The following is a 14,336-nucleotide window of genomic DNA, read 5'->3' as shown; positions in this document are numbered from 1 at the left end:
CAGTATATACGACCCTTGACTTGGGAATGGCGGAGGATAAGTGAGTTATAAAGGGAAGGGATCTCAATTTAAACCAGAAATGACTAAAATACATCTTTGACGGGATCTATGAATAAATCTATGACTGGGTTTGGACAGTACTTGCTTTTTAGGCAAAACAATGAATGATGCAATCTGAAGCTGGTATTGCATCATACATGATATGAATTGCATCATGTTATTCCTAGAAGTCATGGATGATGCAATCATAATGAAGCTTACATCACTCTGCTGAACAAACTGCCCTATATCAGCTCTAGAAATCATACAGTGTCATGCTCTCTTATTTGTCAGTGTTTGATTTTGCAAAGGGACACATTTCTCTTTAGCCAAAGTGAGCAGAGATGCCTCGTACTTGTATGAACAGTGCAGATAACTTCTGCTATGTTTGTGGTGACGTGACTTTTGCATCACAAAAGTGCAGTATAACCACTATGGTTAAGAAAGCCTATCACCTTTATTTTGGCTGCAAAATTGGAGATCAGGACAAGAGGTGGGCCCCACACATATGCTGCAACACTTGTGCAACAAATCTTCGCCAGTGGTTGAACAGGAAAAGGAAATCTATGCCTTTTGCAGTGCCAATGATTTGGAGAGAGCCAACAGATCATACCAGCAATTGTTACTTCTGCATGGTGCCTCCAGTTGGGAAAGGTGTGTCAAAGAAGAAAAACTGGACTGTGCATTATCCAAACATTCCATCAGCTATACGCCCAGTACCCCACGGAGAAGGACTTCCAGTTCCTGATGCACCAGAATCATTCTCACTTGAGTCAGAAGAGGAAGAGGATGAAACTTCTGGTCCTGAACCATCAATGTCACAGGACCCACATTTTCTCCCATCCTCCTCCTCTGAACCACACCTCATAACACAAGGTGAACTGAATGACCTTGTCAGGGATTTGGAACTACCCAAGAGTAAGGCAGAGCTGTTGGGCTCCAGACTACAGCAGTGGAATCTCCTGGCAGGTGATGTTCGGGTTTCCATGTTCCATGAACGTCAAAAGGATCTTGTCCCATTCTTCTTCATGGAAGGTGATCTTGTAGCCTGCAACAACATCGATGGTGTGATGGCAGCCCTCAACATCGTTCACGATCCAGATGAGTGGAGACTGTTCATTGATTCATCGAAGACGAGTCTTAAAGCTGTTTTATTGCAGAATGGCAATGTTTTGCCATCAATTCCAGTTGGTCATGCAGTCCATATGAAGGAAACCTATGACAACATGAAACAACTTTTGAGGTGCATAAACTATGACCAACGTCATTGGCAGCTTTGTGGCAATTTGAAGGTTGTTGCTCTCTTGCTTGGTCTGCAGACTGGATACACAAAGTACTGCTGTTTTCTCTGTGAATGGGATAGTCGTGCAAGAGATTCCCACTACATCAAGAAAGATTGGCCACTCCGACAGTCATTGGAGCCTGGGAGGAAAAGTGTTCAGCATCCACCACTTGTTGAATCAAGGAAGATTTTGTTACCACCCTTACACATCAAGCTGGGTCTGATGAAGAACTTTGTCAAGGCCATTGACAAAACACAAGCAGCTTTCAAGTACCTCCGTGGAAAATTTCCAAGGTTAAGTGAAGCTAAGATAAAGGAAGGTGTCTTTGTTGGTCCTCAGATTCATGAACTTTTTCGAGATGATGCATTTGACCATGCACTGCGTGGCAAGGAAAAGACGGCACGGAAAGCCTTCCAGTTAGTGGTAATAAATTTTCTCGGAAACAACAAGGCAGACAACTACAGGTTGTTGGTGGAAAACCTCCTCAAGGCATACAAAAGCCTTGGTTGCAACATGTCACTAAAGATACATTTTTTGCACTCTCATCTAGATTTTTTTCCATCGAACTGCGGAGCAGTGAGCGACGAGCACGGCGAGCGATTTCACCAGGACATTGCAACAATGGAGAAATGCTATCAGGGCAAATGGAGCCCATCAATGCTTGCAGACTATTGCTGGACAGTGACAAGAGATGCTCCATTTAATGAATATAAGAGACAAGCCAAGAAGCGCTGAGCAGACACTGAATAGGACTAAACTATGTACATAATAGTTTTTTGTCTTTTGTTTCATAATACATTTTATTTATATAACCCTTTTGCTGATTTTTAAAGTGTTACATAAACAGGACAGGTGAAATATTATCATGTAAAGCAACCATAAACACATGAAAAGACCTAGGTTTACAATTTATGATTAAAACTCTACTATCTACACACTATACATAGACATAAAATGTAAAAACTTAAATATCTTAGAAACAGTAGCCAATCAGTTGTTTTAATTGTCATATTTGAATTCAGCACATCAAAATACATAATAAATAGCACATTTTATCTCTGAAGCAGACGACTTCTCAAAAATTGTAGACCAGTGTTAATGAAATTCACAGTCAGTTCATCAAACAAGGCATTTCAATGATGTCTGGCTCCAAACCTCCTCTTGCTACATTGTTGGCATGTTACCAATGCCCTGTGTTTCCTATTGCTGTTCATCTTTATTACTTGATGCAAATAGGGTGACTTGACTACTGGTATGCAAAATGCTCTGGTCATTACAGCCATGTTCTCTCTTTACATCATATACTTTAAGAGGGCAGATCAAATATGAACTTTGGGTTTGTAAAGTTCTTAACCGGGGCATAGGCCTTGTGTTATGTTTGAGAGCGCTCTGCTGAGATTAGGGCCCAATTGTCCTAGACCAGGGGTTCTCAAACTGGGGGTCGGGACCCCTCAGGGGGTTGTGAGGTTATTACATTAGGGGTCGCGAGCTGTCAACCTCCACCCCACGCCCGGTTTTGCCTCCAGCATTTATAATGGGTTAAATATATTTAAAAGTTTTTAATTTATAAGGGGGGTCGCATTCAGAGGCTTTCTGTGTGAAAGGAGTCACCAGTAAAAAAGTTTGAGAGCCACTGTCCTAGATGCTGCACAACCAGGATCTGCCTGAAGAGTTTGTAGTCTGTATAGCAGAGTCACAATGGGTGAGAGGGGGAACATGGGTCTGAGTGGGGGAATGTCTGTGCTATAATTTTTAGCCTTGTAGCATGAGCTTGATTCAGTTTACCTGGACTCTTAAACTTGCTGCTGTGGTCTTCCCCCTCCCCCCATTGTAGACATACCCTGAGACAGACTGATGCACATGTGTGGCTGTTGATGCCCAAGATTTTAGCTGATGCAGTTGCTCTCTGCTTTGCTTCTCCCAATGGGAGTGTGGGAGAGGCGGGGTTGGCCAAAGGCTCAGCAGCTAATGGCAGGATGGGGGTAGATTTGAAGTGCAGAGCTGAGATGGCACAGTCTTGCTAGCATGAGATGGAGGCAGAGGGGGTGGGTGGTAGTTGGTATGTCAAGGTCATGCCCCATTTCCCACAGGCTGTGGCTGCAGCAGGGAGCAAGGAACAGCCCCTTTCACCCCAGGACTCTGCAGCAGCGAGGGTTTGGGGATCAGGCAGTGGGTTCATGCATATTCTCCCCCAACCTATGGGTGCAGTGGGAGAGTATTGCAGAGGGGGTAATGTGCCTGCTCCTCTCCTGGGACTCGGTGCAGAAGGGAGATGGTGGGCCTGCATGGTTCTGTTCTACAAACCACCTGCTGAGAGCAAACATCTTGTCTCTGCTTTCCCAGGTGGTGTTGCAGCCCTACTTCCACAAATGCAAGCTTATCATAGCCCTGCTGGGTGGGACCTCACCTCTGCTCTCCTTGCTAAGTGTTCTGTGGAGTACAAGGCATGGAGGAATGGTGGGGGGAGGGGGGGCAGGGAGACTGAATTAGGTATTAGTGAGGGGAAGGGATGGCAGAAGACATGCTAAACCTGAAAAAAAAAAATGCAGAAATTGGCCTTGTTTTTGGCTTAATTGGCTTGAGAGTTGCTTGTTGGCTAGTTTTTGGCTTGTAGCTTGTTGCTTCTTTTTTTGATCGGCTTGCGGCAAGCGGGGGGGGGGGGGGGGGGCAAGCAGGGGCAAGGGAGGGGAGAGAGAGGGGTGCACAGCGGGCCCACCACAGTCCCAGACTGCATGCCGGGGGGATCTAGTCACATAGAGTGTTGGGGTTCTTAGGGATTGGCTTGTTCTGGTCTTGTTTTGAAATGGGATTAGCTTGATTTTTGACTTATTGTGAAAGTCGGGGTGCTTATTTACCACGTGAAAGTTGACAACTGTGGATGGCAGTAGAGGTATTGGAGGGCAGTGGGGATGTCATGGGACTGGAGGGGGTGAGGTTTGCATTTGGGAATATTGGGGAAAATTACAGTAATTTGAAAACATTGGTCAGTATGGCTTTAAATGTCCAGGTTGGCATGTGCACTTCACTTACTGTCTCAGCATGTCTCTTCTGCTTAACTTGTCATTAAGGTAACTCCATACAGCACCAGACCACCCTGTCACAGCTGCGTATCCCTCACCTTCCCCTTAACACCGCAACTCCTCACACTATCTTCAGTAGTGGCCAGCGTAGCTAGTACTGCATGCTGAGATGCTGTTCCAGTGTTTGGTGTGCTTAGGTGTGGTAGAGGGCACTGACTACCAGGCTCTGCTGCTCTCCCAGATGCACCCTTTTCCTTTGGGAGGTGGGGGCTCCTCCCGAGCCCCCCGGCCACATGCCATAGCATTGCACTGTGGCTGTTTCCATGGCCATGTGAGGGGTCTCCAACGTCTTGGGCGGGGCTGGGTCCTGTCACTGTCTGCATGGTGAGGGGGTCCCTGCCCTGCATAGTTACAAACCGCTGTTGGCACAGTTTGCTAGTGGTAGCAATTACTGACACCCAGGTGTTCTCTTTTGCTGGCCTGTCATAACTTGCAGCCTCTCCCTTTCCCCATTCTCTAGTCCAGGGATAGCAAGTTGTGATGACTGGGGTTTTCCCCTCACAATATGGTACCTCTCACCTTTCCCCATCTCCTGGTCCAGGGATGGTAAGTGGTGATAGATGGGGATTTATCTGTCACAATTCTATCATCTTTCCCAATCCTCTGGTCCAGGGGTAACAAACTGTGACGGATGGGGAGCCATCTCACCACAATTTGCTACCGTTGTGAAATCTCTCTCAAATTTGGACACACATAACGGTATTTTTGTAATTTGGAAAAACTTTCTACAGAGTTAAACCTCAGACCTATTGTATGTAAAGCCCTGAATGAAAGTGTTATTTCTTTTAGTCTCTTTCCATTGTATATTAGGCCATTCAGTTTCTATAATAAACATTTAATGCACACAAGTGAAAATAATATAAAACTTGAGTCTAAAAGTCCACTCAGTCCTACTTCTTGTTCAGTTAATCGCTCAGACAATCAAGTTTGATTACCTTTTTAGGAGATAATGCTGCCTGCTTCTTGTTTACAATGTCACCTGAAAGTGAGAACAGGCATTTGCATGGCACTGTTGTAGTTGGCGTCACAAGATATTTACGTGCCAGATGCAGTAAAGATTCATATATCCCTTCATGCTTTGCCCACCATTCTAGAGGACACGTTTCCATGTGGATGATGGGTTATGTTTGATAACAATCCAAAGCAGTGCAGACTGACACATGTTCATTTTCATCATCTGAGTCAGATGACACCAACAGAAGGTTGATTTTCTTTTTTGGTGGTTCAGGTTCTGTAGTTTCCACATTGGACTGGTGCTCTTTTAAGACTTCTGAAAACAGGCTCTACACCTCATCTTTCTCAGATTTTGGAAGGCACTTAAGATTCTTAAACCTTGGGTCGATTGTCGTAGCTATTTTTAGAAATCTCACATTGGTACTTTCTTTGCATTTTGTCAAATCTGTAGTGAAAGTGTTCTTAAATCGAACAACATGTGCTGGGTCGTCATCCAAAACTGCCATAACACAAAGTATATGGTAGAATGCACTGAAAACAGAGCAGGAGACATACAATTCTCCCTCAAGGAGTTCAGTCACAAATTTAATTAATGCATTTTTTTAATGAGTCATCGGCATGGAAGCATGTCCTATGGAACGGTGGCCAAAGCATGAAGGGGCATACAAATGTTTAGCAGACCTGGCATGTAAATACCTAGCAATGCCAGCTACAACAGTGCCATGCAAACACCTGTTGTTATTTTCAGGTGACATTGTAAATAAGCAGGCAGTATTATTTCCCGTAAATGTAAACAAACTTGTTTTAGTGATTGTCTGAACAAGAAGTAAGACTGTGTGGATTTGTTGGGTCTAAAGTTTTACATTGTTTTGATTTTGAGTACAGTTATGTAACAAAAAAATCTACATTTGTAAATTGCACTTTCACGATAGCGATTGCACTCCAGTACTTGTATGAGGTGAATTGAAAAATACTATTTTATCATTTTTACAGTGCAAATATTTGTAATAAAAAATAATATAAAGTGAGCACTATACACTTTGTATTCTGTTGTAAATTGAAATCAAATATTTGAAAAAGTAGAAAAACATCCCAAATATTTAATACATTTTAATTGCTATTCTATTTTTTGACAGTGCAATTAAAACTGCGATTAATTTTTTGTGTTAATCGCGTGAGTTAACTGCGATTAATCGACAGCCCTATTTTCAACACTAAATCTGTACTTTGGCGCGTGCACACACACGCTTATTGCCCTCTGATTTTATTTCAGAAACATTGTCTCAGATCTTTTCCTGAATGCTGAAATGCAAGAGTTTAACCTCTCTCTATTTTTTACCTCAGAATAGCTCTTGCACCTTAGGCCTGGTCCACACTAACCCCCCACTTCGGACTAAGGTATGCAAATTCAGCTACGTTAATAACGTAGCTGAATTCGAAGTACCTTAGTCCGAACTTACCGCGGGTCCAGACGCTGCAGGCAGGCTCCCCCGTCGATGCTGCGTACTCCTCTCGCTGAGCTGGAGTACCGGCGTCGACGGTAAGCACTTCCGGGATCGATCCGGGATCGATTTATCGCGTCTAGACAAGACGCGATAAATCGATCCCAGAAGATCGATCGCTTACATCCGGACCAGGAAGTAAGTATAGACGTACCCTTAGTTACCCTGCGGTTTAAAAAAAAAATCACCTTTCTAAGCTGTGAGGAAAAGCCCTAAAGGATAGATTCATAAAGGGACTTGGGCATTGTGATACTGAGCATCACAATGCCTTTTAGCTGCCTAGAAAGTCATAGGAACATCACTGTGATCCACAAAGCCTGGATTAGGTGCCTAGGCTCCCTGTACAATGAATAGAGAGAGAAAAGTACTTTAGAATCTGATCCACAAAAGCCTGCATGCTCAGCGGGGAATTGCCTCAACTAATCAATGGGAGATGCCACCTAGAGTGGTGTCTTCTAAGTCATGTCCCTTCTCAGAGTTCAGTGCCTAAATATCCACTGCAGTTAGGTGCCTAGCTCTCACGGCTGGCTTTAGGCCGATTCCCCTGAATCGGGCCTCACGCCTAAGAGGGCCCCGCGCCCAGTGGTGAGCTGGAGCCAGTTCCCAAGCTCTGGCAGCTGTCCGCCCCACCCCCGGCCCCAGCTCACCTCCCCCTCCTCCCCTGAACGCTCCGCCCCCCTTCTCCTTCCCTTCCCCTGCTTCCTGTGAATCAGATGTTCGCGTGGGAAGCCTGGAAACAAGCAGCAGCAGGTAAGCTGGGGCGGGGAGGTGCGAGGAGGGCTCCAGGGAGGTGCGGCGCGGCTCAGTCCGGCTCCGGCCCCGGCCACGCGGCTCCGGCCCCGGCGCAGCTCCGGCGGGGGTAAGCAGCATGGTAAGAGGCCGGGGGTGGGTTGGATAAGGCAGGGGCAGGGAGTCCCGGGGACAGGGAGCAGGTGGGGGGAGGGGGGTTGGATCGGGCAGAGGTTCTGTGGGGGCGGTCAGGGGACGGGGAACGGGGGGGGGGGGGTTGGGTAGGCGTGGGAGTTCCGGGGGTCTGTCGGGGTGGTGGTGGATGGGGTCAGGGCAGTCAGGGGACAGGGAGCAGGGTGAGTTGGGTAGGGGGTGGGGTCCTGGGGGGGCAGTTAGGGCGGGGGGTCTCGGGAAGGAGTGGTCAGGGGACAAGGAGCGGGCGGGGGGGTTGATGGGTTGCGGTTTCTGAGGGAGACAGTCGGGGGCAGGACATTGGTGGGGGTTGGATGGGGGGGGATGTACTCACCAGGCGGTTCCCTACCGGGTCTTCGGCGGCGGGTCCCTCAGTGCCGCGGAAGACCCGGAGCGAAGACCCGGAGTGCCGTCGGGTGAGTCATCCCTGCCGAGGCCCCGTCGAATCGGGCCCCGCACTTCAATGGTGAGCTGGAGCCGGTTCCCACTGGTTCGTGGGAACCGGTTGTTAAATTTAGAAGCCTTTTCAGAACTGGTTGTCCCGGCTTTTAAATTTAACAAAAGCTCCCTGCCCTGTCCCCGGCCCCAGCTCACCTCGCTCCGCCTCCTCCCCTCATGCTCCCCCACAGCTTCTCCTCCCCCTCCCCTGCTTCCCGCGAATCAGCTGTTTGTGGGAAGCAGCGGCTTCCTGCAGGTGAGCTGGGGTGTGAGGGGGGGCGCGAGGAGGGCTCCAGGCGCCGCCCGGCCCGGCTCCGGCCGGGCGGCGCTGCCCGGCTCTGGCCCTGCCCCGGCCCCGGGGCCTGACCTTGGCCCCGGCCCAGCTCCGGGCGGCACGGCTCCGGCCCGGGCCCCGACACCGGCCGCGCAGCACGGCTCCAGGCCGGGCCCGACCCCGGGACCCGGCCTCAGCCCCGGCCCAGCTTGGGGCAGCGTGGCTCCGGCCCGGCCCCAGCGGGGGTAAGTAGCATGGTAAGAGGCCGGGCCGGGGGGGTTGGATAAGGTGGGGACGGGGAGCGGGGGGGGGGTTGGATGGGGCAGAGGTTCTTGGGGGGGCGGTCAGGGGATGGGGAAGGGGGGTGGGTAGGCGCCGCGTGGGAGTTCCAGGGGTCTGTCAGGGTGGTGGTGGATGGGTCGGGGCAGTCAGGGGACAGGGAGCGGGGCGAGTTGGGTAGGGGGTGGGGTCCTGGGGAGCAGTTAGGGTTGGGGGTCTCGGGAAGGAGTGGTTAGGGGACAAGGAGCGGGGGGGGTTATGGGTTGCGGTTTCTGAGGGGGGCAGTTGGGGGCAGGACATGGGTGGGGGTCGGATTGGGGGGGGTGTACTCACCGGGCGGTTCCCTACCGGGTCTTCGGCGGCAGGTCCTTCACCCGCCGGAGCCATGCCGCCGAAGACCCGGTAGGAACCGGTTCCTAAGATTTTGGCAGCTCATCACTGCCGCATTTCCTAAAGCCGGCCCTGCTAGCTCTGCCTAGTGATCCATGAATGGGAACCCCTCCTGGAGTCAAGTGACATAGGTATGTAAGCTGCTTCTTGTGAGAATGAGCTAGGCAGATGCCTGACTCCAAACAAAACAGCTGGATGAGATGCCAACTTTTAGCCCAGTATTGAAGCATTCACCTGGGATGTGGGAGACCCCTGTTCAAAATCCCTTCTTTCCCTCTTCTTGAGGGGAGAATTGAATGTGGGTCTCCCACATGCCAGGCATCTGCTCTAATACTGGGTTGTAAAGTGGTATTTATAAGATGGATAGTAACACTATATCCTCCTCTGGCCAGATTATGAATGGAACCCAATCCAGTCGGTGGCCTCTGAGCATGCCTACCAGATCAGGCCCCACTTTCAAGATAGGCATTTGCCTGTATATTTTCCCCGGTTTGTGAATCACTCTGGGGCTTAGGTGGGAAACAGGCATTCAGATGGTTAAAGTAAGTCAGAAGTGCACATGCTCAGAGGCAGAAACTTAAGATGCCTAGGGAGCTTTTACCCTGAAAACATAGGTGCTGAGTTTAGGTGTCTGAAATGTTTGGTGGGAGATTTGGAAATCACAGTGGAGACTAAATCAGGGACTTAGGCAGCTAAATCCAGACTTAGTTGCCTAAGTACCTTTGTGAATTTAGCTCTGAGTCTCTGTAATGTGTCCATAACGTGTAATGTATGTGCCTGGCTTTGTTAGATCTTTATAAGAATGTTAGTGTTCTCCTTTTCAAAACACTTCTATGTGTTGTCAGTAAAACCATCCCTCACAGGAGAGACATGCCATGTTCTTGCATTGATCAGCCACTGATGTAATATGGCTGTCTTAAGCAAATGTATTTATAACATTTCCCCCCTTGAGCTCTGATTGGTTCAGCTACCACTGTGATGAAATAGGGAGCGACCTGCCAGGTCACTTGGTTATAATGAAAACATCCTGTACAGCTTCAGAAACAAATATGTAGCATGTCTAGTAAATGCCACATCCTATTCCTGGATGTTTTGGGCCAGGCGACCAACCTTGCACTTTGCATGTGTGCTGAGACACAACATTACAATGTTTTAAGTAAACTGAAAATATTTGTGTTGCAGCTTATCAGACTGTGTCCTTGCAGCTTTGTGGATGTCAGAGTCATGGACTCAGTGATAATGCAAGAAAGATGTAAGAGACAATGCTGTGTTTGTAAGTTAAATCTTCCTGGAGCAGTTAGTAAAAGACAAGGTTTATATCACATATGGTTAGTGAGCAGGTAGAGGCTGAATTCAAAGAGGGATCTTTACAGTTAAAGAACCAAAAATGTGGATCAGTTGGTTAATTATAATGGGAGAAGAGTGCCACCATTTTATATACATTGCTTATCAAGAGGATTGCTGTACAGCTAGGCCACCATCCTCTGTGCACAGCAGCATCTACCATGACAGTCAGGTCTTCATTCTCCTGATCCTGAAATAGGTCCTGAGTAGTGCAGTGCAGGGCAGAGCGAGCGAGTGAGCAAGCAAAATCACCTTACATTTTTAGGTCACTAGTGGGATTTTCAAAAGCATCTAGTGCTTTCAACCTTTAAAAATCTGGCCTTTACTTGATATTTGGGAACCACATTGAACCCACATGTGGTGATGTGAAAAAACACCAAGGTCCTGGATAGAGAGGCAAAATAACAGTTGACAAAGGCAATCCCCATTGGTAGATCAAAGGAAACTGAAGAAGTTTTGACCAGTCCAGGAAATCAATTAGTCTTGAAGTCAGGTAATTCCAAAGAATAAATTTATAGACAAGAGAAAGGAACAACATTTAGAATTAAAAACTAATATCAATACAAATAGGAAGTGTTATACTAGAAACACTGAGAATGTGATTGCTGAAGCTACTAGCAACTATTATTTGCAATGATTGTTATTAAAATGTAAATAGCACAATGACAGCCATCTGCATACTGGTAATGAAGGTTAATGAAGGTGTACTAAGACTAGTAAAAATAACATTTTAAAAAGTAAATAATTTAAAGGCATGAAATTTGGTTTACAAGAAAAAGTGTCAGATTCAGGCGATCAGAGCAGCAGCCAAAACAAGTTTATGAATTGCTATGATGTTTCATGCAGACAAATAAGTGGATAAGGTTTTTTTTTTAAACACTAAAAACGTGTCTGAGAATTATAATTTTTGGAGGGGGGAATGGCAGTCCAAATATTTCAGGGAATCAAGTCTCCTGGGGCAGCTCACTGAGTAGATCTCATCAGCCAGGGAGGAGCTGCCTTGTATTGGGGATGCGGGGAGGGTCGTGCACGCTGCCCTCAAGCACACAGGCCTGGGACGCGAGTGCTGAGAGCTGCTGCCCTGCCAGGGGGGAGGGTGCACGACTCTGCCCCCCACATCCAATTTGTGCAACCACTGTTGTCTCGGGCTCACGCCATTTGGGGTCACCGGCCCCCTCTGCCACTGCCAGGCTCTGTCTCAACCCTGTTCTTAGCCCCGGCCTGTGACTTCGCCCCTCTCCTTCCGCTGCCTCCTGCTCGTGATCGCCCCGCGCACGCGCAGTTTGGGCCCTGCGCGTCCCTCCGCCTTCAGCCCGGAGAGCGGCAAGCGGCAAGCGGCGTTAGCCCGCCTGAGGGCAGCGGCTCGCTGTCCCGGAGCATGCGCGGCAGCGCGCTAGGTAACGGTCAAGCAGTGATCGCCGCCGCGTAACGCTAGGGCCATGGCGGAGCGGCTGCTGTTGCGGGCGCGGCGGGGCGGTCGTGGGACCCGCTCGGTGTCGCTCCGCGGGATGCGGCTGCAGCGCGTACCCCGGGGCCTGGCGAGCCTCCCGGGGCTGCGGACCCTGAGCCTGCGCGACAACGAGCTGCGCTGTTTGCCCGTCGAGCTGGGCGGCCTGAGCCGGGTGAGGCCCCGCAGGCGGCTGCCACCTCCCCGCCTGGAGCCGCGCCCTGGGCCCCAGCGTGTAGCCGGGCGGATGCGAGGCCGGGGCGCGCTTAGCCTCCTGCCGCCCGAGCCCAGTGTCTCAGATGCGGAGTCGCTCTTCGCCCACACAGAGCCTGGCCGCTGCGATTCGCGAGGGCTGCAGCCACCCACCAGCCCCCGGCCTCTTAGCATCTCCCATCGCTACTGGCCTGCCCCCGCCGTGCCTGTGCCGCTGCCCTTTCTCCCCATCGCACTGCTGGCGCCGGGGTCCCTTGCCTGCTCCCCGCGTTGGTCGCTCACTGGGAGAACTTTTGCCATGTGGGAGACCTCGGTTTGATTCCCTGCTCATAGAACGCTTAGTTTTGCGGGTCATACTAGTTGAGGATGTGGGGCCCCGTCCGGTTTTATAACCCAGGCCCCTTATCTCGATAAGAACTAAAAATGTCAAAAGCCGGGATGGGAGTTGTGGCAGCTCCAGATGTGGAAAGAAGAGCTTATCTGAGGCTTTGTCTTCACTACCCGCCGATCCGGCGGGTAGCAATCGGTTTATCGGGGATCGGCTTACCGCGTCTAGTGAAGACGCGGTAAAATCGATCCCTGATCGCTCTGCCGTCGACTCCGGAAATCCACCTCGGCAGGAGGCGGCAGCGGAGTCGGCGGCAGCGCGGCAGCGGTCGACTTTCCCGCGTCCTCACCGCTAGGTAAGCCGACCTAAAATACGCAACTTCAGCTACGGTATTCACGTAGCTGAAGTTGCGTATCTTAGGTCGGACCCCCGCTGTAGTGTAGACCTAGACCTCAGGTGGTGCAGCGATCCTTTGACTGTAGCTGCTAGCTGACATCAAGGCCCCCTCCCTATGAAACTTCTAGAAAGTGCAGGAGTCTGGGGTCAGTCTTACTTCCATTTGCATCACATTTTAATAAACTTTTTTCCTAACTTTAGCTGAAATAAGTGGTCAGTCCTGACAATATAACATAACAGTAAGGTGCATACAGTTAGAAAAACACATTGTCTCAAAACCCTAGTTTTTAGTTGGTCATCTTTTATTGTAGGTCCTCCTTGGTCTCATTCAGAATTTTGAACACCCTGGTTAATGGCAAATATCTATAATTAGTGACTGAATTGCCCAATAATACCTGTCTAAACTATCCAAAATTAATTGAGATGACAAGTGGAAGCTGTATTTGTAATACAAATGATTTGGTTCTTGAGGTTTGATCAGATTAAATAAGGATTAATTTAACCAGCTATTGGACCAAGTGGAATGTGCAGAGTATAATGTATGTATGTATGGTGGGGAATAGTTTCATACTGTTTATTACCATATATGTAGTTAGGGTATGCCAGGTTTTCCAGTCTAAGATTGTATTTTTAATGGATCATAAACTTGATAGTGGAAGTTTGACTACAGGCTTAAATTTGGCTTTATCATGGTTCAGCGTGGGATTAATATACATTTCTTTAAACCAATTCTTTTTTTTTTTTTTAATATTCTGGTAAAATTCAAACTACTTTACTTTAAAAATACCCAAAACCTGTAACTGGGGCAAGAAAACAAATGCATATATTTTTCCATTATTTTAAAAAGGATTTTTACTCTATGCTGAGGGGACACGGGGAAGTGCTGATCATCCCACAATGTAATCTGGAGATGTCCTGAGGCAGAGCCTTTGCTATTCAATGTGTGTGATTCTGGAAAAGTCTCTTCACTGTTGCATCCTAGGGTTTATCTGTGTCAGCCTCTGGGTTTTAGATTTATTTTAGGGCTGTCAATTAATCGCAGTTAACTCAAGTGATTAACTCAAAAAAATTAACTGTGATTAAAAAAATTAATCACAATTAATCGCACTGTTAATAGAATACCAACTGAAATTTATTAAATATTTTTGGATGTTTTTCTACATTTCAAATATAATGATTTTTATTACAACACAGAATACAAAGTGTACATTGCTCACTTTATATTATTTTTATTACAAATATTTGCACTGTAAAAATAATAAACAAAAGAAATACTATTTTTAAATTCACCTCATACAAGTACTGTAGTGCAAACTTACAAATGTAGATTTTTTTTTGTTACATAACTGCACTCTAAAACAAAACAACGTAAAACTTTAGAGCCTACAAGTCCACTCAGTCCTATTTGTTGTTCAGCCAATTGCTAAGACAAACAAGTTTGTTTAGAT

General features: G+C 47.9%; 1 protein-coding gene across 1 annotated transcript in view; it reads left to right on the top strand.

The window, feature by feature from the left end:
- Nucleotides 1-11,943: 11,943 nt before the first annotated feature.
- LRRC69 (leucine rich repeat containing 69) overlaps nucleotides 11,944-14,336 on the top strand; it is a 39,686-nt gene continuing 37,293 nt past the window's right edge. Inside the window, exon 1 of the mRNA XM_065399667.1 lies at nucleotides 11,944-12,126. Within this exon, the coding sequence (XP_065255739.1) occupies nucleotides 11,944-12,126 (183 nt within the window). The remainder of the gene's footprint in view (nucleotides 12,127-14,336) is intronic.

The sequence above is a fragment of the Emys orbicularis genome, chromosome 2 (assembly GCF_028017835.1).
Source record: "Emys orbicularis isolate rEmyOrb1 chromosome 2, rEmyOrb1.hap1, whole genome shotgun sequence".
In the NCBI taxonomy this organism is placed as follows: Eukaryota; Metazoa; Chordata; order Testudines; family Emydidae; genus Emys; species Emys orbicularis.
Note: the sequence above shows the minus strand (reverse complement) of the source record. Positions and strands in the feature narration are given on the sequence as shown.